The sequence below is a fragment of the Gordionus sp. m RMFG-2023 genome, chromosome 1 (assembly GCF_954871325.1).
Source record: "Gordionus sp. m RMFG-2023 chromosome 1, tfGorSpeb1-WG-v2, whole genome shotgun sequence".
In the NCBI taxonomy this organism is placed as follows: Eukaryota; Metazoa; Nematomorpha; class Gordioida; order Chordodea; family Parachordodidae; genus Gordionus; species Gordionus sp. m RMFG-2023.
Window position 1 is genome coordinate 36,368,008 of NC_088775.1, and position 24,479 is coordinate 36,392,486.

The 24,479-nt window shown below is 28.3% G+C and overlaps 1 protein-coding gene across 1 annotated transcript; it reads left to right on the top strand.

Annotated features, from left to right (window-relative positions):
* The first annotated feature begins 599 nt into the window (after nucleotides 1-599).
* On the top strand, nucleotides 600-23,979 carry LOC135922745 (uncharacterized). The gene is made up of 3 exons (XM_065457194.1): nucleotides 600-1,783; nucleotides 21,738-22,034; nucleotides 22,453-23,979. The coding sequence occupies exons 1-3, from the start codon at nucleotides 736-738 to the stop codon at nucleotides 23,826-23,828; spliced, it is 2,721 nt and encodes a 906-aa protein (XP_065313266.1). The 5' UTR covers nucleotides 600-735; the 3' UTR covers nucleotides 23,829-23,979.
* Nucleotides 23,980-24,479: the final 500 nt, after the last annotated feature.

Consider the following 24,479-nt stretch of genomic DNA (forward strand, 5'->3'; position numbering starts at 1 on the left):
TTTTTCTTTTCATGACTTACTATTTTTTTGATCGCAAAAGATAATTTCAATCCTTTATAAAATCAATTCTTATTAAATTATATTACATTATAAAATTGTAATTAAAATATTTTAGTAATCATTCGTCTTTTTTTTTTAGAAAAATAATAAAAATAGTTTTTTAAATTGCTAAAAATATCTCTTTAAAATCGATTAGAAAAAATATATTAATATTTATTTTATTTTAATATATAAAAAATATTTTTTATTAGATGCAAAAAAATGTGATTTAAATAAGATTTTAAAATTATAAACTAAAAATATTATTACAAAAATATGAAATAAAATTTTGTTTTAAAAAAATCAAAATTAATTTTTTAAATTAAACAAATATTCTAATAATGATAATTTTTTCAAAATTTAACTTTTAAAAACCTGCAAAAATATTTTTAAAATAAATATTAAATTTGAAAAAAAAATGACAGATTTTCCCATATTTATAAAAAAATTACAGAAATCAATTTTTTAAATATAAAAAACAATGATGTCCTCTCACTTTAAACCATTTTGAGTTATATATTGTACATTAATGCATATTATCCCTAAAAAAACATCATAAACAGGCTAAGTTTAATTCTAAATAAAGAATGATATTTTCTTTGAATCAAAAACATGTAACTTGACTTTAACTAATTTAAAAAATAATAAAAGGACAAAATCTTTTAAATCTTTTTTAAAAATAGGCCAATCCTAAATATGTCTCGCGGAAGTAGCAACTACTATACGCCGAATGTAAAGCCCGTAGAACCTGCCCGGGTATCTTTACTTTCTTTTTTCACTTCAGCAAATAAAGAAGGGCAATCGGGAGGGAAAGTGTCCCTGAAACTGACAACCGCTACGCTAGCCCCCTCTATAATTTCCACAAAAATCTGTTTGAGAAATCAACACGAGAATGCTACACCCTTATGGCAACATTACTCTCCCCCTGCAACTTTATATTACAACGAGAAGAAGAATTCTATTCAGCCTTTTCACAAGCAAAGCCTTCATGATTCGGCAAGCTTTACCCAAGCCTATCCCAATGTATCATCTAAGAAGGAAAGCGTTACCGGTGACCACTTAACTAAAATGAACAAATATCTCGGTGATCATCACATTCCTAACGAACAAACAGAAGTAACAAAGAAAATATCAATCAACGAGAACAAAAAGTATTTCATGTCGAGAGTGGACGAGCGATTTAAATTTCCCTCACTCTTATTTCGGAACGAGCCTTATATTAACTCGATCCACCCAAAGAATTCTGCTAACCCCGGTCAACTTCCTAGTTACACTGGTGAGTATAATAGTTATGAAAATCGACCGAACTCTCCGTCTTTAGCAATGGGTTTAGGGAAGCTTGGTGATAACGTAATGCAACCGATTCTCGGAGAGGCCGAGTGTGCTGAAATGAATAATAAAGAAGGTTCTGGTTCCTGGTCTGGGTGGAGACCATCTTACAGGGTGAAGGATCACATCAAGCTCGAAAGCAGGAAGCAATACGAAAAGGGGTTCGGAACCGGGATTCTGGTAGGTTTAAAGATGGATGCTGAGGACAAGTACAAAATGTCAAATTCACTGAGAAACCAGCTGATATCTGGAGGGGGTGGAATCTACGGCCTGGAAAGTTTGGGATATTCCATAATCACCAACACCCAACGAAAAATTGAAAGAGAAAGATGCAAAACATTTATTCGTTCCTTCATCAAATATTCATTTTCTCATGTCGGTATTTGCATTCTGGTCGTAGTATATATATTAATGGGTAATTTTTTTTAAAGTATAACTTTTTTAAAGAATTCCTGGTATTTCAATTCAGTATCACCCATTTTTTGAAGGCTATGTATCTTTTCTTAGGAAATTACTGTTGAGGTAAAATTTTCTAATCCGTCTATTATATTTTATGAATTAAATGCAATTATTAGAGACCTCTAAGAGAAATCATTTACAAGCCTGGAAAGAATTTTTATAATTTTATCTTGTAAAATTTACTCTTTTTATGCCCCCCCCCCATTGTTCTTATTATATAAGCCCAGCTGTGTATTACTCCCTCCCCATGGAGCCCACCCCCTATCCACCTCTAAATATATAGTACGATAAATGACGTTAACCCCGTCCCCTCCGATAATCTAGACAATAAAAATACACATATCCTTAATCTTGATTTCCAGAATGCCTTCAACTTCATCTATCGCGACATTTTTATTCCTGATTTCTTAAAAATTTATGCTGAATACGCGAATTTCATATAGTAGCTAATCACATACTACTCTTTTAAAATTTAATCAAGACCTCAATAACTCTGAACAAGGTCTGGCCTGTAGGTCTTCAATTATATTTACATTTTGCTACAAATAAAAAATATCCTACTATTAAAATTATTTTAATGACAAATTTAATTTATCCATCTTAGTCAAACAACAACCTTATTCCTCTACCCTATACAATAATTTTTCTCGAAAGGTGATCTTAATTAATATAAAGATTTTGTTTTAGCCCTAAAAATTAAAAAAGAACAAATTTAATAAGAAGGAAGTAATTAAATTAGGTTAAATTATAAAGGGATTAATGATTTAATCGATTTAAAATTTTCATGTTCCATATTGCAATTTAAATATTTTACACAATTTCAATAGAGTTAATAATTAATACAACATATTTGATTAATGCAAAGCAAATGTAATTTTTTTAAATAACTAATTAATCGGTTATTTTTAACAGAATTTTTTTTTCTAAAATCATAATTTCAAATTTGTATAAAAAAAAATAAAATAAAACTTTAGTAGAGTTAAAGTGTTATGATAAAACTAAAATGTAAAGTTACGATTTTTTTTTATATCAATGCTTTCTTTTCCTTTAAGAAATTTTTTCGCTTACCATAAATATAATATATTAAAATATCACTTTATTTAAGTTACTCGTTAGCGTGCGAGTTTGATAATTTAAAAATTAAAATGTATTAGGAAAGGTGGGGGTCACTTCTTTATAAAAGCAAAATTTAGAAAATCATAATAACCATTGTATTGATAGATTGAAAATCAATTCCTAACAATTAAGGACAATAAAACTTCCACTGGTCAAAAAAAATATTTATAATTGATTAAATCTTTTCCATTGAAAAAAAATATGAAAATAGTTGGAGTATGAATATATTTTTTTAACGATTGAGTGAGTCATCAAATTTTAATATTTTCCAATAAACATTTTTTTTAAACAAACGAATTATTATTTCAATGATTTGCGCTGTATGTGGCGTAGCCAGGATTTATACATGGGGGGGGGGGGGTTAAAAATTTTTTGAGCGCTTAGCCCCCAAACTCCCTTTTCTCCGACCTTCGACCGTCCCTAAAAATTATTATATAATATTAATTTTTCAGTAGTTATCTCTATATAATCTTTGTTAAAGTTGGCTGAATAATTGGAAATACCCATTCTAAAATTTACCAAATTTTGTGCTTTATTAGTGTCTAACATAACCACTTAAGTAGCTAGCATAAATGGAAAAATATTAATAACAAAATTTTGGCCAAATTTATGATTAATAGGTGACTGAAAGCATTATTCTGAAAATTTTATCAATGTTTAGTGTTCAATTGTAAATTAATTCAATCCATTCGGTGTAGAAAGAAAAAAAAATCACCCCCCCCCCCACCCCCCACAAACCTCCTATTTTTTATGATCACTCAATATATCTTATTCTATGATAAAAATAATTATTTTAATTAAATTTTTGCATATAACAAAACTTTACAGAAAATTTCATTATAGATTTTATTTTTTAATGATAATTACAATAAAAAAAATTCCAAAATGTATAAATTTTATACATCTTATTATATTAAAAATTAATTGTAAGTAACTGTATTATAAAAAAAATATAATTACAATAAAATATAAGTAATTCTTGTTGCACATAACGATATTTAATTGATTATAATTAATGCAAATGATCATATTATCAAAATATAAATAACACTTATTGCAAATGCAATACGTTTATTAAAAATAGTTAGTATAAAAAATATATAAATATTATGACTAAGAATTTATTATAATTAAGTTTTGCATATAAAAATCTTATGACTAGGAACATATTATAATCATATTGCAATTTTATGATTTGAATTTATAAATAAATATCTATTTCTCTGAGATTTGGCTAATTAGAATCAAATTTTTATCTAAAATAATCTCCTTATAAATATTTAAAAGGGCTAACCCATTAAACGGTTTTCATCGGTGCTATTTCTTTAATAGGTTTTTAACCTTTTCATAGTTGAAAAACACCTTTTATTAGTGCAGGTACTAATCGGTAGGTAGCTAAAATAAAAAAAACAATGTTATCTAAAGTGAAATTACACATGGAAAAGGCCTGCAAAGCATTTTTTGGTCTCAAAAAGTACTCTATGATGTCAAGATTTTTATACCAAAATTCGTTACAAAGTAACTTAGCATACGATCCTGATAAATCATATAGTAAAACTCTGTGATTTTCTTAATATCCTCATCAACAATTTAAACTCAATCGGCAAAAAAAAATAAAAGCTTGTTGTTTATCTTTACCAAATTAAATGATTTTTCTTTTAATTAAAAATTATACCCTAATTTCAAAAAATTCTTGCCCGAGGCCGACCCGAACCTAAGCACATATTTATTGTTCTAGCCCAACCACCCGAGCCCGACTAAATAAAATTTGAAATTTTTCACCCTGTTTATAAATGTAAGTAGGAATTTCTTCCATACTTAAGATTTTCCATTTGTATTTTCTTTGGTTTCAAATTCTTAAGTTCTAATCTTTTCAGAAATTATTTTTAAATTTGAATCCACTATAAATAATTTTATAAAATAAAAATCTGAGGCTATTTAGTTGAATAGATCTTAGATAAAACAAAAATTATCAAATGAAAATAATTTAAGTGTTATAATAGATCAATATTCTAGATTTTATATTGGCTAAATGTAGAATATTGATCTATTATATTTAAGCTGATAGAAATGATGTATGTAAGTAGGGATCCAAACCGAACCTGAACCGAACCGTTAAACAGGTAAACCGATATTTTTTATTGAACTGAACCTAAATTGTTAGAAGATTTTCTAGCCGAATCTAAATCGAACCGCTAAAATACTAGTGAACCGGTTCGAACCTCATGATTTTGTGTTTATAAAATAGTGTGAAAGATTTGACTTATATTGCTAAAATTCTAATTTATATTCTAATTGTTTTAAAGTTTATTATCTGTCAATTTTGATTGATAGTGTTAGTCAAAATTTATATAGTATTAGTATATAAGCTTATAATGCCTAGAGATAAATGGAATCCAATATATAAATTATTTGCATTATATATGACATATCAAAATATAATATTACTGATTGTGACACAACTATGAAGGGGCACAACGAAGCAAATCTTGAGCTTCACTAGAAAGAAACAACCCTCTAGAACTCAATAAAATCGAAATTTCACAAAATAAAACATAGTTTGAATGTATGTTTGTATACAAATGTGTTCAAAACGGTTTTTACAGGTTAGTACAGAACCGATATTTTTATTTTTAACGAGCCGAACCTGAGCCTTTATTTTTATCCGAGTCTGAACCTTAACCGAACAGATATTCGTTTCAGTTTGGAATCCCTGTATGTAAATAATAGAATTGTAGCTAGTCATACAAATTATAATCACAGGAAATTGTTAATTTGGGAAATGGAAATTACTTAAATGAATAAATGAAATGTGTTAGATGAAAAATGGCATATGATTCTGATTGATATTTCGATGAAACAAAATGATTATTGAGAATAATTAGAATATTTAATTTTTGGGTCTCAAGTCGAAAAAATAAAATCTTCAATGTCCAGATCGGGTTTTGGACAGAGTAGAGCTCTATGCAAATAGGAGTATAGGAGTAAGTCTATACAAATAGGCCGTTAGTCAATATCCATTTTTTAATTGAATAATTTTATAATTTAATCATTAGGGTGGTTTCAGGGTCATTGGCTGGGGAGGGGGAGAAGGAGGAAGGGGATTGTTCTATACTTTATCCTTTCCGAATAGAGTCCCAAGCGCAATATCTTGAGCGAGTTGCCAGATCTTTTGTTTCTACTCAAAATAATGTTACTTAACTTTTAGCATCTATTAATTTTGCCCCAATCCAATTATATAAAAGATACAGGGGAAAAGCGTACATTGGCTTTTCATTTATGCGACTAGAAAAAAAGTAATATAGACATCATAAAAAACCCCATGCAAAGACTCAACTTTTCCGGTGCATGAGCCATATTTCCCCGACAAATATTTTAAGAGAAAAATAATAATTTGTGAAAAAAAGTATAAATTTATTATTTTCTTGAAAATTAATCCTCGCAAGTATGAGGAACAAAATGATACATCTCTTATTAAAGATGATTAATTATTTTTTTATTAATTTTTACCCTCTCGGGGAACGCCATAATCCCATCTCATCTAATACGCTTTTATCTTTTATCAAAAATGTATCTTATGTATTTTTTTAAAGTATAAAATATGATAATTCCAATATCATATAAATCTCAGTTAGATTATGAAAGCCGGATCTAAGTTTTAATAAATATAAAGTCTTAACAAAAATAACTCCAATTATTATGCATTTTTGTATTTTAATTTGATTTTTTTTGTCGAGGTTTGTAAATCCTTATTTTTCTAATCAGTTATTGTAGATTTAAAGATAATAAAATTACATGCAATAAAAAAATTATTGTTCTTGTTTTAAGAGATTTCAAATATATTATAAAAAATAAATTGTATTTAAATTATTAATTATATTAGAAATGAGATTTTCTTTTTCTCTTTAGCTTTCACCTTTTCTGGTGGTAAGCTCCTTCAACATCTCTCTCCACTTTATGTTATTCATACAATCTCTTTTATCTAATTTATATTTCTTTATATTGGCTCTAACTTTATGGCCCCATTGAAGTTTTGGCCTTCCTCTTTTACGTTTGCCCATCACTTCCAAACTCTCAACCTTATTTCCTATGTAGTTCATAGGCCTTCTCATTGTGTTCCCATACAACAAAGTCTGTTTACCATTAACTTAGTCTTAATGGGCATTACCTTAAAACTACTTAGTATTCTTGTACTGCGCACTTTATCCTTTCTTGTTACCCCATCAGCATTCTCTTCTCCATAGTTTGTAGACTTCTCTCGTCTGATTCCTTGGTTGGCCATGTTTCCGAACTATATAGAATAGTTGGTTGTACTATGGAACTGTAAATTTTTACTAGGATTCTTTTGTCAAATAGCACTCCAGATAAAGATCTCCACTTTAACCACCTTGATTAATTTTACTCTTTATCTCTTTTCCTATTGTGCCGTTTGTTTATATAGTGAAGCCCAAATATTTGCAGCTTTCAATTGCCGATATCTGCCATTCATTTATATCAATACTCTCTGTTTCATCTCCTCCTATCACCATATACTCCGTCTTTTCTCTATTTACTTTTAGTTTTATTGCGTGATTATCAAAATAAAATTGAAGACAAAAGAAAAATTACAGATCAAAAGTAAGGTTTTTTTAAAAAAATTAAAATATGTTATCCATTATAAAATATACATGTTGGATAATTTATTAAATATATCTAAATTTCTAAAAAATATATATACATATATTATTTCGAAAAAATTCTAATTTTCTAAATCCATATGTATCATATCATTATCGCACCGTGACTGCATTCTCGCGAATGCCTACTATCGTAATAAGTTATTTCCGAAAAATTATTATAGCGAGTGCATTACGGTCAAAACATTTCCGCAAATACATTAACGGGAATACATTATCCATAAATAATCCCACAAATTCAGGTTTGCATTCTAAATTAGGGATAGGCTATAAAAGCCTGATATGTGTTAGTTAGTATTTTATAAGTTAGAGGCATTATTGGAAATCATATAATAAATACGAATCAAACGTATAACCAAACATTAATCTATAAAATTAAATTAGAATCAAAGCTCCATCCCTATTAGTTTTTTTGTGCCAGATCATTTTAGGTGAAAGTAAATTTTTTTTGTTGACTCGCCATACTATTTACTTAAAAATTTAACACTATTATGAATTAAAATATAGAATGTATGTATAGAATTCGAACCAACCTTTATTTCTTATATCTGAACCCGACATGGAACCGGCTTTCGTTTCGATTTGGATCCCTAGTTTAAATTAATCATATTTTCAATATAAATATAAAAAAATATTATTATTACTTATTATATATTATAAGAGAAATTAATCAATTAAATATTAACTCAATCAGATTTTTTTTAATATATGATTATGATATCTACAACATCCAGCCAGTCATTGCTTTCCTATCTATTATTATCAAATGTCTATATAGATATAGATTACTTAACGCATCTTGGTTACGATTTTTTTGTGAATATAGCTTAAAGTTTAAGGATTCCTTCTGTCAATTAATAATATTAATAATTTGAATGCTTTAATTCATTGCTAAACAAAAAATAAAATGAACGAGATTTTCCTTGCTCAAAGATACTAAGAACATTTTTAGAGATTATTTTAGATTAATCATTCTAATAAATGAAATGGATAGCAGGGACTTCTACATTCTCATTCAATGACAATATTATCCTCCTCTAAAATTTTGCCACCAACTTTCCCTTTAACTTAACCCCCTCCCCCTATACCAATCAAAATTGGCAAAAAAATCAAAACTATCCCCCTACAATTATATTCAAATGATATAGCGTCTTCATAACTACATATCTACCACCAATTTAAATAGCGCTCTAGCATCATAATCCTCCCTCATAGTAGAAGTCTTTTAGATATGGTGCAGATATATAGGCGCATACGCAGGAATTCGCTTTGGGAGGGATAATTGAAAAAAAAATTAAATTATTCCAGTAGTCATTTAAGAATATCTTAATTTTCAGAAATTTATTAAGACACATGACTATAAATATGAACAATTTCTAATACACAAATTCAAATATAAATTAATGATAAAATAAATGTATATAATCGGCCTATGAATATAAAATAAATGTTTCAAAAAAGAACTTTTTAAAAAATATATAAATTTTTTAAACATTTATTGATATATAAAAATAAATTAAATGATATTTGTATAATGTTGTGTATTTTACTACACATACCTAGTGTTGTTAAACGGCTAAATTTGAGCTGATTTTTAAAAACAGCTGACTCAAATATTTTAGCTAGAAAAATATTTCACAAGCCGAAATATTGATTATTCTCATAGATGGTGCAAAGGTTTGGACGTCTATTAGCGAAATCTCGAGGCCTAGACAATATTTTTCTGGCTAAAATATTAAGTTAACCGTTTTTAAATCGGCTCAAATCGAGACATTTAACAACACTACTTCTCAGAAATGTTTTTATAAAAAAAATATTCTTTCATTTGTAGAAGTGTTCAAAATATATAATAATTTTAATTTGTTAGGAAAATAGTCTAAAATGTGCTTGAAATTGTGCGAAGCAAGCATTTATTGGAACATTATCAACTATAATCTTTTATACCATAATTTGTATTCAGCTAAAATTGCATCATGGGATACGTTAACATCCTCACAATAAAAATCTGCCAAATATTTATTTTTTCTCTATCAAGATTTGAAATAGATTTGGAAGGATTTTACGGTAATAATATTTGCAGATTTGTGAATGCTGCTTGATTAATCAAGAATCTTTGATTCATTTGAGTTATAAAAGAATCCAAGAGGATATAAAGATATTTATTTTATATTATTCTTCGGCTGATATTAATATTAGAGTGATGGGTTTGTACGCTTATGAAAAATATGTATAAAATCGTCGCTTATTCGTAGTTTACTTATATATATTAATGCATCTCCTTTTCCCATATTTCTAAAAATTTTAAAAAGTCAAAAATTTCTGCAAACCGAAGGATATCCGATTCTGATGTATTGTTCGTTAGATTAAAAAAAATCATTGTTTTTGGATAAACACAACACATATCTAGAAAAATATATGGTTTGGTCAATTTACTGCATTTTTTTTATCTGGTCTAATATAGTCTATTACAAATTTTCCTTTTATTCATAAACAGGTCGTCAGGTCTACAACATTGACTAGTAGACTACCTCAATTTTTTTAAAGTTGAAATCTACTACACTCACTTAACTACCTCAGTTCTGCCAGATTTTTTAAATTTGCAAAATCTGCCACACAATATCCCTTCCAAAATTGAAATTATAAAAAATTTATATTTTTATTATTTTTTGAATTAATATAAAAAAATATATAATTTGCCGGCCATTAATTAATTACAAGCAAATTATGTTAAAGATATTATTTTTTGAAGAACTTAGAAATATTTTATTTGTTTGGGGGAAACTGGGAGAAAGTGATTGACGGAGTAAACTGTTAACACGAGTAGCCTTTTAACTCTTGAGCATAAAGATCTTAAATTTGGTACTAAGATGTATTTTGTATATAATTTCTTACCTATAATTATCTTTTGGAAAATGTTCTTGTTTATATATTTTTCTAAAAAAACAGTTTATAGCCCATAAATTATAAACCTAGTATTTTTTCCTTTTAGCAAAATATATTTTTCCCAGTAAGTTTTAAATTTCCCTCATCTATTTCTTAACTATAGAATAAAAGTTATTAGAAGGTTTTGGCTTAACTAGAAGTCATGCAATAACATAATAAATATTATCTTTGTGTGAAACGATTATGGGTAAAACGGTCAAAAAGCTACTGATAGTTGTAAAAAATTAATATTGAAATATTGATGTCTATACCATATAAAAAATATTAATGAGCAAAATGTAACAAATAAAAGTTTGTGTGTTACTATGTGCAATAAAAAATTAAATTGGCCCAAAAGTGAAGAATAATTAAAATACGATGTGCCAAAAATGGGCATATATTATAAATGTGCTAATTTTTAATTTCTTTCCATGCCCTTATTATAGATTAGTATATAATTAAAAGTAATAAATAAATGTCTATTTCTAATGTCTTATTCAATAAAAAAAAAGGTTGTGCTTAAATTAATTATAATCACTTTATCCTGGTACTTAGCATTGTACCCAAGGTGCAGGCAAAATGACGATTAAGATGTTGAAAATGTCACATTTCAAATGATTAATTTTCGCTCCTTAAATATTATAGTAAGATAGCTACACTTTCTTATAAGTAAAGGAGGTTAGGCATTGATTTTAAATTCGTTCTATTTGCATTTGTTTAAAAATTTTATTTTACCCAAGTCTCCCTAAAACAATTCAGTATAAAAAAATTGATATAATTAGATTTCGTGGCTTAAGGTATTTATTTATCTTTAAACCCTGCCAAAGGCCGGAAAAGAGGAATTTTGGGGCTTCGCCCTCAACTTGATTATTGCAAAAATTTGCCACAAATCTAATAATTTTGACTGGGCAGCCCTGTCTTAAAGTGAAAATTCTTGGCTACTGGTGAACGTATCAGGTCAATTCAGCGAAACTTTTATCGCGAAACACTTTTTCGCGAAACTTTTATCGCGAATGTCGTTTATCGCGAAGGAATTTTATAGCGAAGGTAATATAGCGAAACCAATTCCGCGAATTTTTTCCGCGAAACATTTATAGCGAAGACAATATCGCGAACTTATTATCGCGAATTTATTTCCGCGAAACCTTAACCGCGAATACTTTATAGCGAATACATTTTAGCTAAACTTTGATCGCGAACTCGTTATAGCGAATTTATTTCCGCGAAGCCTTAACCGCGAATACTTTATAGCGAATACATTTTAGCGAAACTTTTATCGCGAACTCTTTATAGCGAATTTATTTTCGCGAAACTTTAACAGCGAATTATAGCGAATACATTTTGGCGAAACTTTGATCGCCAACTCATTATCGCGAATTTATTTCCGCGAAACCAAAACCGCGAATACTTTAGAGCTAATACATTTTAGTGAAACTTTGATCGCGAACTCGTTTTAGCGAAACTTTAATCGCGAATGTCGTTTATCGCGAAGGAATTTTATAGCGAAGGTAATATAGCGAAACCAATTCCGCGAATTTTTTTCCGCGAAACATTTATAGCGAAGACAATATCGCGAACTTATTATCGCGAATTTATTTCCGCGAAACTTTAACCGCGAATACTTTATAGCGAATACATTTTAGCGAAACTTTGATCGCGAACTCGTTATAGCGAATTTATTTCCGCGAAACCTTAACCGCGAATACTTTATAGCGAATACATTTTAGCAAAACTTTTATCGCGAACTCTTTATAGCGAATTTATTTTCGCGAAACTTTAACAGCGAATACTTTATAGCGAATACATTTTGGCGAAACTTTGATCGCCAACTCATTATCGCGAATTTATTTCCGCGAAACCAAAACCGCGAATACTTTAGAGCGAATACATTTTAGCGAAACTTTGATCGCGAACTCGTTTTAGCGAAACTTTAATCGCGAACCATTTATAGCGAATTTTCTACCGCGAATGTATTTGCGCGAAATTATTATAGCGAGCGCATGACCGCGAAAATTGGGAATTCATTTTAAGTGAAATTGATATATTCAATATCAATTTACCAACCGAAGTTTCTTAAATCATAAACGCGAATGTTTTAAATATATTATTACGTATTGTTTATTTAATAAGCATATAACCTCTATCTGATGTGATAGAAAATATATTAGTCTTCCTGGTCTCACTCACTCATGGTTGTAAGTATGGAGCGGACATTTTGGGTTAAGTTTTTAGCAGAATAAGTTAACCCTCCCCCCCCCCCAACATAAAATTTAAAAGTGTGCTTTATGTCATTTAAAGTAATACTTAATTTCTAATCTAGATAAAAAAAATATACTGAAAGCTAAGAATTTTTTATTGATTTTCTTAGATTATTTTAATTATAGAAAATTTTACTGATAATTAATGCCTCCTAATTACAATTTTGAGATAATGCACATCGATATAACTTTGATATAATAGTAACTAATTCATTTGAATATTATGACCTTTCCTTTTTCTTCTATTCGCATTTTAATAAATAGAAATAACTGCAAAGTTATGATTAATCAAAAAAAAAATTCAAAATATTCTAGATTACATAAATTTGTAATATTTATGAAGAATAAATTATGGAAATAAATCACTAGATCTTCAATTATTTTAGTTTTTTATTTTTGCTGATTTCACAAGCCAAACTAAACAATATAAAAAAAAAATTAAAAAACTTAAAATAGTTTTCATCATTTTTTAAAATAATACCAGTTCAATTTAAATCATAGCGTATTTGTGAAAACATCGCTAAACGCTTCTACTCAATTTGTAAGCACTTTAACTCATTTTTCCTAATAAAATGGAATTAAAAAAATCAGGATTTTTTGAAAATAAATAGAAAATGTTCCAAATCAAGAGAATAAAGATATTCCAATATCGGGAAATCAGGGCAAAATGGGTTAAGTGTTTATTTATTTACTTTTACATATTTTACCACGACAAGGGTGGGGGGAGGGGGGGGGGGGGGGTTGTTAAAAACATTTTCTAAATTTTGAGAGGAGTATATAAATGAAGGATAATAAAAAATAATTATAAAAAGTGGCTATATTTTAATTATATTAAATAATTTTCTCATTTTGTAAATTGCAAAAATTTTTAGGTCCGGCCATACCTCCCATATTCTAAGAGTGAGGTGGGATTTTTAATGACTAAAGGATAAAAAGCGGGAAAGCGCCACAACTGCAATCCCTTTATATATAAATATTGGTGAATAATTTTTTTCAAATTATAATTTACAAATTTAAATTTGAATTTGAATATAAAGTCAAAATATATAAAAATTAGATCCAAATCTACATATTTATCGGAAGGAATTTATTTTATTTAAAAGTTTATCATATATGAAATAAATTTTAACTCTTCGCAATTCATGTCAAAATTCTGCTTTACCATTAATTCGGCCTCTAATAAATCAAATGAGACCGAAGAAAAAATTTTTCGCCTAATCTTATTCATTAAATTCATTTCTGAGCCAGCATTTGAATGTAGAATTAAAAATAAATTTTTAGATATTTTTTAGGCTTATATTTACATTATTATTTAATTCTTTCTAAATATTCTAACTTGATCGTATCATTCAAAATCAAAGGTTTAAGCTATTTATATCTATAATTACCATAATAGTTTGATAATTCTGAGTAACTTCTTTATATGCTTCAACTTGTGTATCACAGAGGAATAGACAAGATTTATATATTTTAATATCAGCGCCGTTAAATTTGGCGGCTGAATAGTTCTACGAACTAATTGTAAATTATATCATTATTTCTTGCTTTATTTGTACCAATTGAGTATTTAAACGAGTATAGTAGCTCGTAAAAGGAAAAAACTATTAGTAACAAAATTTTGGCAAATCTATGATTTAAGCGACGGAAATAATTTATTCAGAAAATTTTATCGATGTTCCGTATTAATTAAAATTTAATTCGTTTAATAGACAGTATAAAGAAAAAGTTTATTAGCAAAATAAGAAAAATTGCCTAATTTGGCATTATTGATAGAATGGGAAATAGCTGGTTTGCGCTAATATTTATTAATTCTTCAGTCATTTTTTTCACACACAAAAAGGTAATCGTACTATAAGAGAAATAAAATCTATATTTCCCATTAAAGCGTAAAACCAACCAAATTTCTGGAAGCATTTAATCTGGAACTTAAATCAATAATTGAAATTTATTACATTGATTCTTCAATTCATTTGGTAGATAGTTTTTCGACAAAATAAGATAAAATTGCCACGATTGGCAACATGCGAAAAAAACAAATATTTTTGGGTGAGCTCATACCATAGAAATGCCAGATTAGTACTTACTATTCTATCAATCAGTTTTTCTAGTCAATAAACAAAAACTAGTTTTAATAAGAGAAATAGACAATAGCAACCTTTAAGTATGAACAGGGTTGATAGTTTTATTGAAATGACCTTAATTTTGTTGAAATAGCGGAAGATCAAAAGAAATCCCTTATTATATGCATCTGTTAGAATTGCATATGTATGCCCATCTTTCAAATCGGCAAAAATTGACCTCCTGGATTTAGGTCTTTAAACATTAATGATAGCCTTGCTCATTTGTTCTGCAAGTATAATTTTCATTTATATTAGAGTCGTTAAATATTATGGAAAAAAAGATTCTACCAACATTGTGATGATAAGTATCTCTGTGAATGTTGTACTACAAGATAATTACAATTGCCGCAACTGTAGTTGCATCTGTATTATATCTTATTTTGGAGTACCTTATTATGTATTTAAACGTGAAACTTGATAATTAAGCGCCTATCCCTATAATGTTATACACACACACGGTAGATTTCCAATTGCGGTCGTTTTGAGGGACATTCGCTTAAAATATATTTTTAATTGTAAAATTAAAATCGTTTTTTATATTTAAAAAAGATCGTTGGTTTTTTTATAAATTAATATAATTTAATAAATCAAGATTTTATTGTATTTTGAAAAATAGTTACCGACTTTGTATTTATATAACTAATTATAAAAAATAAAAGGCGGATAATTAAATCAATTCAAAATCCCGGCCGAAGGCCGCCCGCAAAAAAATTTTTTTAGCAATTTTTATATTTCTACCGCAATTTTCATGTTTCTCCCACATCTCCCTCAATTTGAAAATTTTGACCTGGCAACCCTGAGTATGAACCAAAAGTTATTAGAATTTCAAAAATTATCAAATTTAGATTGAACAAAGAATCTAAAGAAAGCAATTATAATAAAAAAAATTTAATGAAATTATCATTATTTATAAAATCAACTTTTTTCCTTATTTCAAAATATGAGGATAAAGATAAAAGGCTAACTCGATATTTTATACGAAAGAAAATTAAGCTTGGAAACTTTTCCGACAGATGACATAATTTGCGGCAACTCTGGAAAATGTTATATCAAAATAAGATGGATTGGTTATGGTAAAATTTAAAACAATTAGGATAGCTAATTATTTTCATCAAGCCGCGAATAGGTTGAGCTATTGTTTAATAAAAAAAATTTATAAAATAATTTTTAAAAAAATATAACCAAAAAAAATGATGTTTTTTAATTTTATTATTCATGACATGACATGAAGCCACCCAAGCTCATTTACATTGTTATCAAATCAAATGAGAATATAGTATATTAAAAAAAGTTAACCAAATTCTAATATTTAAATAATTAATAACCTTAAGGAATTTTAAAGCTATATAACAAAATTAATACAACCAATTTTTTTCCAAATTTTTATAGCAAGGTCAATATCGTAACTTGAACTGCGAACTCATTAGAGGAGCATCATTGAAATTAGAGGGGGGATAGTTAGTTATGAAATAATTATCATTATTTGAAAAATTGGAAAGGGATGAAAGGTATTTTTTTTTAAAATTATTTATATTTGGCAGGAGGTTAAAAGTTTTGAGAGGGTTGATATCATTTATAGATATGTATACAAGCCCCTGATTATATTCTCCGCAGTCCTTTTCTTAAGTTAAAATAGGAAATGGTTTAGCAAGTATTATCTTATTTTAATAGATCCCTTTAGGTCATATTTTTTTATATCTAATTTACATATAGAATAAATATCCTTAAAAAATAAATTTCATTATAAAAAGTTTTTTAAAAAATGATTTTTTTTTTATTGAATATGTGAAGGAAAAAGTAGAGCATTGCCATAACATATCGTCTAAACCAATAGGTTTGTTTGTTAAATATATAACTGAAGTGTAAATTTTTAAAGAATCACTGATTTGAACAAAGACTGGTTAAAAATAACCATGGGAAAAAAATCTGACAAAAACACCCCGATATAAATTTATATGCTTTAATAAATAAAAGGAAAATGTAATCCTCGTTTTAAACTTTGCCCTTTAGTGTAATACTTGAGTATTATTTTATAATAGTACTTTTCTAATAATGTTGCTCATCAGAAATGATCATATTTGTAAGAAGAAACAACTATATGACTCAAGGGCTAGGAATATGAATTTTAAAATAATTTTATAATGCATGACGAAAGGTAGTTATTTTTGAAATATTAATCGTGGGATTGATGTGGTAGAGAAAGACTGTGTCACACACATATAAAAGAATTTGTAAATACCCTCATAAAATCTGTCTTGATGAATGAGTCTTATGTAACCAGCTAAGTTTTATACCAAAGTATCCTATATTATTGTCACAAAAAAATAATAAAAATATAAAAATTTTGAGACTATTATATAAAAACAAACAAAATTTTTATTATTGTAGATAAGAATTTAAAAAATTAAACATTCAATGTTATATTAATAGCGATTCCTTTAAGATAATCTAATCTTGATCGATTTTCGAAGTCAGAAACTATTGTTACTATTCTCGCATGTAGATTTCGATATTTTTTTCTCGGGGTAGAGGGTGTTTCACCAGAATTATATTGAGCAATTTTTAACTCTGTCAACCCTTGTTGTTTTTTTAAGCCTAGAAAAAATTATATAGTTTATTAGTAAATCTTTATACTTTTTAAATCATTTTAAAATAATAGATATATAGATAACTTGATATAAATTTCCACATGTTTGGATGGTAACTTGTTAGGAGGGAACTGAAGCATCTATGCCACCCTTCAACCGCGTTGTTGGTTTTCGCTTCCCCGTTCAGTGTTGATTGGTAACAATTCCAGAGTTCAATATTAAACAAAGCAGGTAGTCTGCCTCTTCCAAACGTTTTACCAATATAAGCTTTTTCAAAAGTTTCAATTAGAGGCTGAAGTAACAATTGATTATTAGAATAAAATTCGGAGTTTATTAGTAATTCAAATGTTTCAACTACATTTAAGGGTGGCACAAACGCCAAACAAACCATCATTCTAAGTTGTATATTAAATTCTACATCTGTTTTATATTTCTGGATATTTTTGAATGTTTCGCCAAAAGGATTTACCAAAATGAAAATAGCAACATTTGTGTTGCGAATTGGGAAACACTTCATTGAAAGCTTTTACACTGGCCATTTCAAAATCCGTCATAATTTTTTTTTGGAGTTGATATTAAGTTGTCACCTATAATAGTAAATATTCTTTTATAAGTTTCATAATCCTTTCTATTGGTCAATATATATATGAGAGGTAAAACATTATTATTTCTAATCCCATGAATTGTATAAATTTGCATAAATAAAGGTGGCGACGATTTAAATGTACCATCAGAAAACCAATGTTCGCATGAAGCTAAGAAGTCCAAAGTTTCAAATATGATAACACGGTCGGGAACCTGACACACATGATAAATAAATAAGCAATTATAATAAAGTGTTTCTTATCGGACAGCTTATCGCAATAAAAATGAAGGATTTAGTTATATTTGTTCAAAAAATTTATAGAAAATCTTACCGGACCATCATCATGAAGTATGAAATCCTCATATTTATCTGTAATTGAATATTCATGCGGAATTACCAGCTCAATAAGGCTGCTAGGATTCGGAGGTGCAAAACTTGAACTCCACGATCGGTGAATTATACGTTTCATAAGATTCGGTGATGGTAGTGCCATTGATATAGAATCACTTAATTGAGATACGTGTTTCGCCACAATAAAGTTTGGAGTTTCCATCGTATTATTCAAAGCTTCATTCTTAATTGAATTGATTATTTTCTTGGTTTCCATTTCAATTGGATTTTCTGGATGATTGTGTATTTCTTTATTATCTTTTATCTTACCATTTTTTTTTGTAAGTCGTACAGGACATTTAAAAATATCCTGATTGATACATCTATAATAATTAGTATCTGAGACTACTTTATCCAGGCGGAACAAATAATTTTTAAAGGTTAAGATCTCCTTATTTTTGCTTGATAACATATTTTATAAGACTCCGAAATAAAGAGGAAAGAATGGCGAAAATATTTATAATTTATAACCAAAGGAATGGCACCAGCCAGACGAGAAAATTTTTTTTTTTAAATTTCGGCAATACTTTTTTTTAAAAATAGTTATATAATTTATCAAATCATTAATTATTTGTTAATTTTTAGTGTAGCTATTTTTTTTATTATATTTTAAAATTATTTAAGATTCAATAAGAACCCATATCAAAATATTATATTTAAATTAATTGAAATTAATGCCGAGTTATTATACTAAAAATTATATCACGCCCCCTCCCCCCCCCCCCTTCAAATAAACAGAAAAAAAAAGATATCTATAAAGATCGTAAAATAATAAAATTAATAAATATTTTAAATTGGGGAAATCCCTTATTTCACTTAGATGTAATTTATTTTTGAATTGCCATTCAAAATTGATATTCTAAACAGTAATGTTGTAGACTTTATTCATCTACACTGTTTAAGAATAGTGACTGCCAAAACCACGGTTGTGCATTTGACCGGTCAAATATAGTTAAAATCAAATAAATATTATTTTATATTGAATATCATCATTTTCTTTAATATTTTTTAATCAAAAATCTTCAATCGATTTCTGTTTTAGTAAGATTATTGACACAAATCGACCAATTTCTTTCTGAAGAAGAAGTAGATCTAGAAATTGTTAGTAATGTCACTTCTCTTAATGGCCATGGTGGTCAAAGCTAATTCCACTGCTTGAGTTTGAAATCTGATTGTTTCTTATGGAAGTTACTGCTATCCCCATGATTTTCTATTAAACAAGCCGCTTTTATTTCTGAAATTTATGATATAACTTGAAATATTTTGATCACCACCTTGTATGCCTAATTCTTTTATTATATTACATACTTCATTAAATTCACTATGATTAAAATGCTCTCCTTAATATTAGGAACTCAATAAGCATTGTCATCACATTTCACATGTATTTATATCGTTTTTTCTTTTTCAAACATATTTTTATATTCAGATCTTATAGAATATATGACCACTTGACCAGGTCAAATATTCTCCCGTTCAATTGACCCGTCAAAATCTAGTCATTTGACTGACTTGCTAACCCTGGCCAAAATTGATTGATAAATTTATAAATATTAAGTCATCAGACAATAAATAGGAATGCTACCCAGATATCAATTTCGCCAATAAATATCAAGATTTAACTAATAAACTCAATGATTAATATATTGATAAAGCTGAGTTCCTTGTGCGCGATTATTATAAAATAAGAACTTCGAAGGAAAGGATAGGATAGCGAAAAAAGTGTATTTTTCAATAACAAATTTCATAAACCAGATCTAAGTTAATTAATCATTGTAAAAAATTTTTAAGGTTATAAGAAAATTACAAACTATGTGAATTAAAAAAATATTATTCAAATAATATAATTATAAAAAAATGATTCAAAATAAATTAGTCATTATTAGCAATTATCGCGATATTAAATTCTCTATAATATCTTCGCGATATATGTTTCGCGAAATAATTGTCGCTACATTGTCTTCGCGATTTGGGTTTCGCGATAATAACTTAGCTATAAAATTTTCGCGATTATTGATTCGCGATTAAAGTTTCGCGGTAATGTATTCGCTTTAAAGGTTTCGCGATAAAGGTTTCGCTATAAAATTTTCGCGATTATTGATTCGCGATAAAAGTTTCGCGGTAATGTATTCGCATTAAAGGTTTCGCTATAAAAAATTCGCGATATTTATTTCGCTATATTGTATTCGCGGTAATGTATTCGCTATAAAGGTTTCGCGATAAAGGTTTCGCTATAAAAAATTCGCTATATTTGTTTCGCGATATTGCATTCTACGGAATAGTATTCGCTATTATGGATTCGCGATAAAAGTTTCGCTATATAATCCATTCGCGATAAACGACATTCGCGATAAAAGTTTCGCGAAAAAGTGTTTCGCGATAAAAGTTTCGCTGAATTGACATGGAACCACTGGTGAACATACAAATAATATAATATATTAATTATAAAAAAAAACACTAATAAAATAATATTTAACACTATTATATTATCTATACTGTAAAACAATTTTTAATATCAATTAAGAATTAATATTATATATTTATATTTATTTATATTGAAAACATCTGTAATTATAAATAGGCGAATATTTCGGTTTAATTCATTCTATAATATTTTAAAATAATAGCCTTATCTTCGGAGTTTATTACATTCCTAATAAAAAAAATTGATTTTTTTTTGTGATAATAACAAAAGAGAAGTCGAATATAAAAATAAAATAGATGACAAAATAAAATAAAACTATTCTTAACCAGAGTTCGAAACTGAAACCCTCAGACAAATCTAGGAACCATTAAATATTCTTTTTATATCCCTTATGTGATTAATGTGTTTTATAACCAGTGGATTTAAAACTTATACTATCTTTCCCTGGTTAGATTTACTCTAGATTTCTTACCAGTAGGAGGAGGGGGTGGGGCTTCTCAAAAGGATGGGTTCTTCGTATGAGGATACTCTTGGCTTCTACGTTATGTTTATGTAGGAATTGTTACTCCACAGCTTGCTTTCTAGTTGAATAAATAAACTTCAAGAATTTAACCCATACCAAAATAATTCTTTTTTTTTACAAAATGAAACTTAAAACTTTTAAAAATTCCTATAGTTCCTTAAGATTTCTATTTGATTTTATTATTTAATTTAAATTATAGTTCCTTTTTTAAATATATATATTATTCATTTGCGCATGCTTAACAATTAAATGAATAATATATTTTAAATTTAATGCTTTTAATCAACCCCCCCCCCCCCCACATAGGTGCTTTTGCATTCAGAGCACTAGAATACCCGAATGAGAGCATGCTCTTCGTCGATGTCTATCAACTTAGACTTGACTCGGCAGAAAAAATCTGGAAGATTTCTAAAAAACTAAATCCGTCTAATCGACACGTTTACACGAGTGCCGTTAGCAAGGAACTGCTCAGCTATCAGATGCAAATTATAAAATTGGTGCAGCGAAATTTCAACGGTACCCATATAAGATCAGACGATTTTCGTCCTCGATGGTCCCTCAACGATGCCTTCTTGTACTCTCTTACCGTGATAACGACTATAGGTAATATTGATAACTTGTAGATTAATAATATATTACCATAGGTATCATGATTGATGTGCCTTTATTTAGAATAAAGGCGAATATTCTTTAAAAATAGGAATGTATTCGAAATTTTTTTAAAGAAGAATATTCGAATAATTTAAATGGAAAATTGAATATGAATACATTATTATTCGAATCACATACGAAATATAAATAGGATAAATTGAATATTCATTTTGAGGTATATCATTAATGCTCTTATCATTTCGATGAAATCCAAAAGTCGTAAAAAATTTTGAGTGTAAAGATTTGAATCCCGGCTTTTATAATACTAAACAGATATATATCTATATCTTGTATTCTTGTCCTCGTTTAAATTAAATTCATGTTTAATTCAATCTTTAATATCTTTATTTACCTATGAAAATAATATAAGGTTATGGAAACATGACGCCAAAAACTATATGGGGAAAAATTGTAACTGTAATATACGCCATATTCGGTATACCTATCCTATTGTTGTATTTGACGAATATCGGCGGATTTTTGGCTCATCTATTCAAGTTTCTCTACTTTCGAACCTTAATAATGTGTTCGGGAACAAATAGAGCAAGAAAACGGAAAGCAAACATTCGAGTAAGAGAGATATCAGAAATGATTAGCGAAAGTGAATCCATCCCTTTAAGGACTGAGAAAAATAAAAAAAGTTTTTCCAAATTTAACAACTCTTTAGATTTTTACTCTCAACCATTACTAATTTCTCCTAATACTCTGCTGAAATGCCAATCGTCAAGCGAGGATACCAACCAAATATCAGATAAACGTAAGAAAAAAGGCAAAAACAAAGGTAAAGGTTTAACGGGTGATAGTGAAGCCACTTCATCTTACCTTAAATCATCACGAAGATCGCATACACCATCCAGGGAATCGTATAATCCTATGATTCTGGAAAACGAAATTCAATCAATATTGATAGGTCAGCATAAAAAGATTCGGAATTCTAAAATTGGTAAATACCATAAGAAAGATACGAAAGCTACCTCTTTGAAATACAATAAACAAGACGAAGTACATGATTTGACATTGATCAATATCCCTAGCGAGAACCGTGCCAAATGTCTCAGTATTTATAAACCCAACTGCCGCAATAATTCTGTCTTTGCTCAAGATTTACTATCTAGTAATGTCAATAATTTTAACTCTCTTTTAGCGGAGGCAAGATCTTCCAAGAATTCAGCTTTAATTGATTGGTTAAACACCAATGATGAACAAATCTCTAATTCAAATGATACTCCCTACGTAAGCAAGAAACGCAAAGATAAAGCTCATAGAAGTATCAGGGACCTGGTAGTCATGAAAGGGCGCAGAAGTACTGCCACATTAAAGAGGAGCAAGTCTCTCCCTAGCGCTCCAAATTTGCACCGCAACAAGCATGGCGGGTTCGGAATCGGACCACGTTCTTATTCCAAGATAACAGTTCCGATGTGGCTGAGCATTTCCGTACTCATCCTGTATGTGTTGGCCGGAACAATCTTATTCTCTACATGGGAAGAGTGGGACTACATTGATGGCTCCTACTTTTGTTTCATAACCTTAAGTACTATAGGATTTGGAGATTTGGTTCCAGGTGACAAAGTTATGGGTGAATACGAGAAAGATGCCATGCAAAAACTAGCCATAACCTCGCTTTACATTTTGACTGGAATGGCTATTATAGCAATGTGTTTCAACCTGATGCAGGAACAGGTCATAGAGTCTGTTAAAAAGTTTGGGGTTAGGATGGGAATCGTTGTGATCGAAGAAACTGATTAAAGAGAGGGAAAGGGGGGAATTCTGAAGAGGCTCATAATGTGATTGAATATTTTTTTTAATTTCCATTGTGAATATTATACATTTACGATATTTAATTCGATATTATATTTCTCATTAATGTAAATTTTATGATAGTAATTATTGTTATATATGCCCGTTGTTATGTATTTAATAGTTGCATAAATCTTTTGTTAAATCCACATTAAAATAATTTTAAAAGTTTCAAATTTGTATAGAATTTTGTTGATAAAATAGGGATATATAATATATAACTTAATCTTTTTTAAACATTTTGCTATAAAAATGATTATATAAAAACTGTAATTATGTTTTTAAATATTTAAGTTATCAGGAATAAAATAAATTTCCATGTTCACTTGGAGGCATAATTACTCAAAATGCATACAAAATAACAAAAAATTGGAACTCTTTAGAATTTAATTTCTATTGTTTAAAAAATGATAAAATCTTTTTGAAATTTTAGATATAGATAAAATACAAAAAAATGTTAGTTAAATCATGAATTAAATTTTCCCACTATTCTTTATTGGCGCTGTTTGACATAGTTATATAGCCAATAATGGGCATACTAATAATAAAATTAGTGACATCACTAGCTTCTTCAATTGGGAAGATAGGGGGGGGGGGGGT

Coding starts and splice junctions, on each gene's coding strand:
- LOC135922745 (XM_065457194.1), top strand. CDS start 736: ATGTCTCGCGGAAGTAGCAACTACTATACGCCGAATGTAAAGCCCGTA. Junction 1,784..21,737: donor CGTAGTATATATATTAATGG/GTAATTTTTTTT, acceptor CCCCCCACATAG/GTGCTTTTGCATTCAGAGCA. Junction 22,035..22,452: donor TACCGTGATAACGACTATAG/GTAATATTGATA, acceptor AAATAATATAAG/GTTATGGAAACATGACGCCA.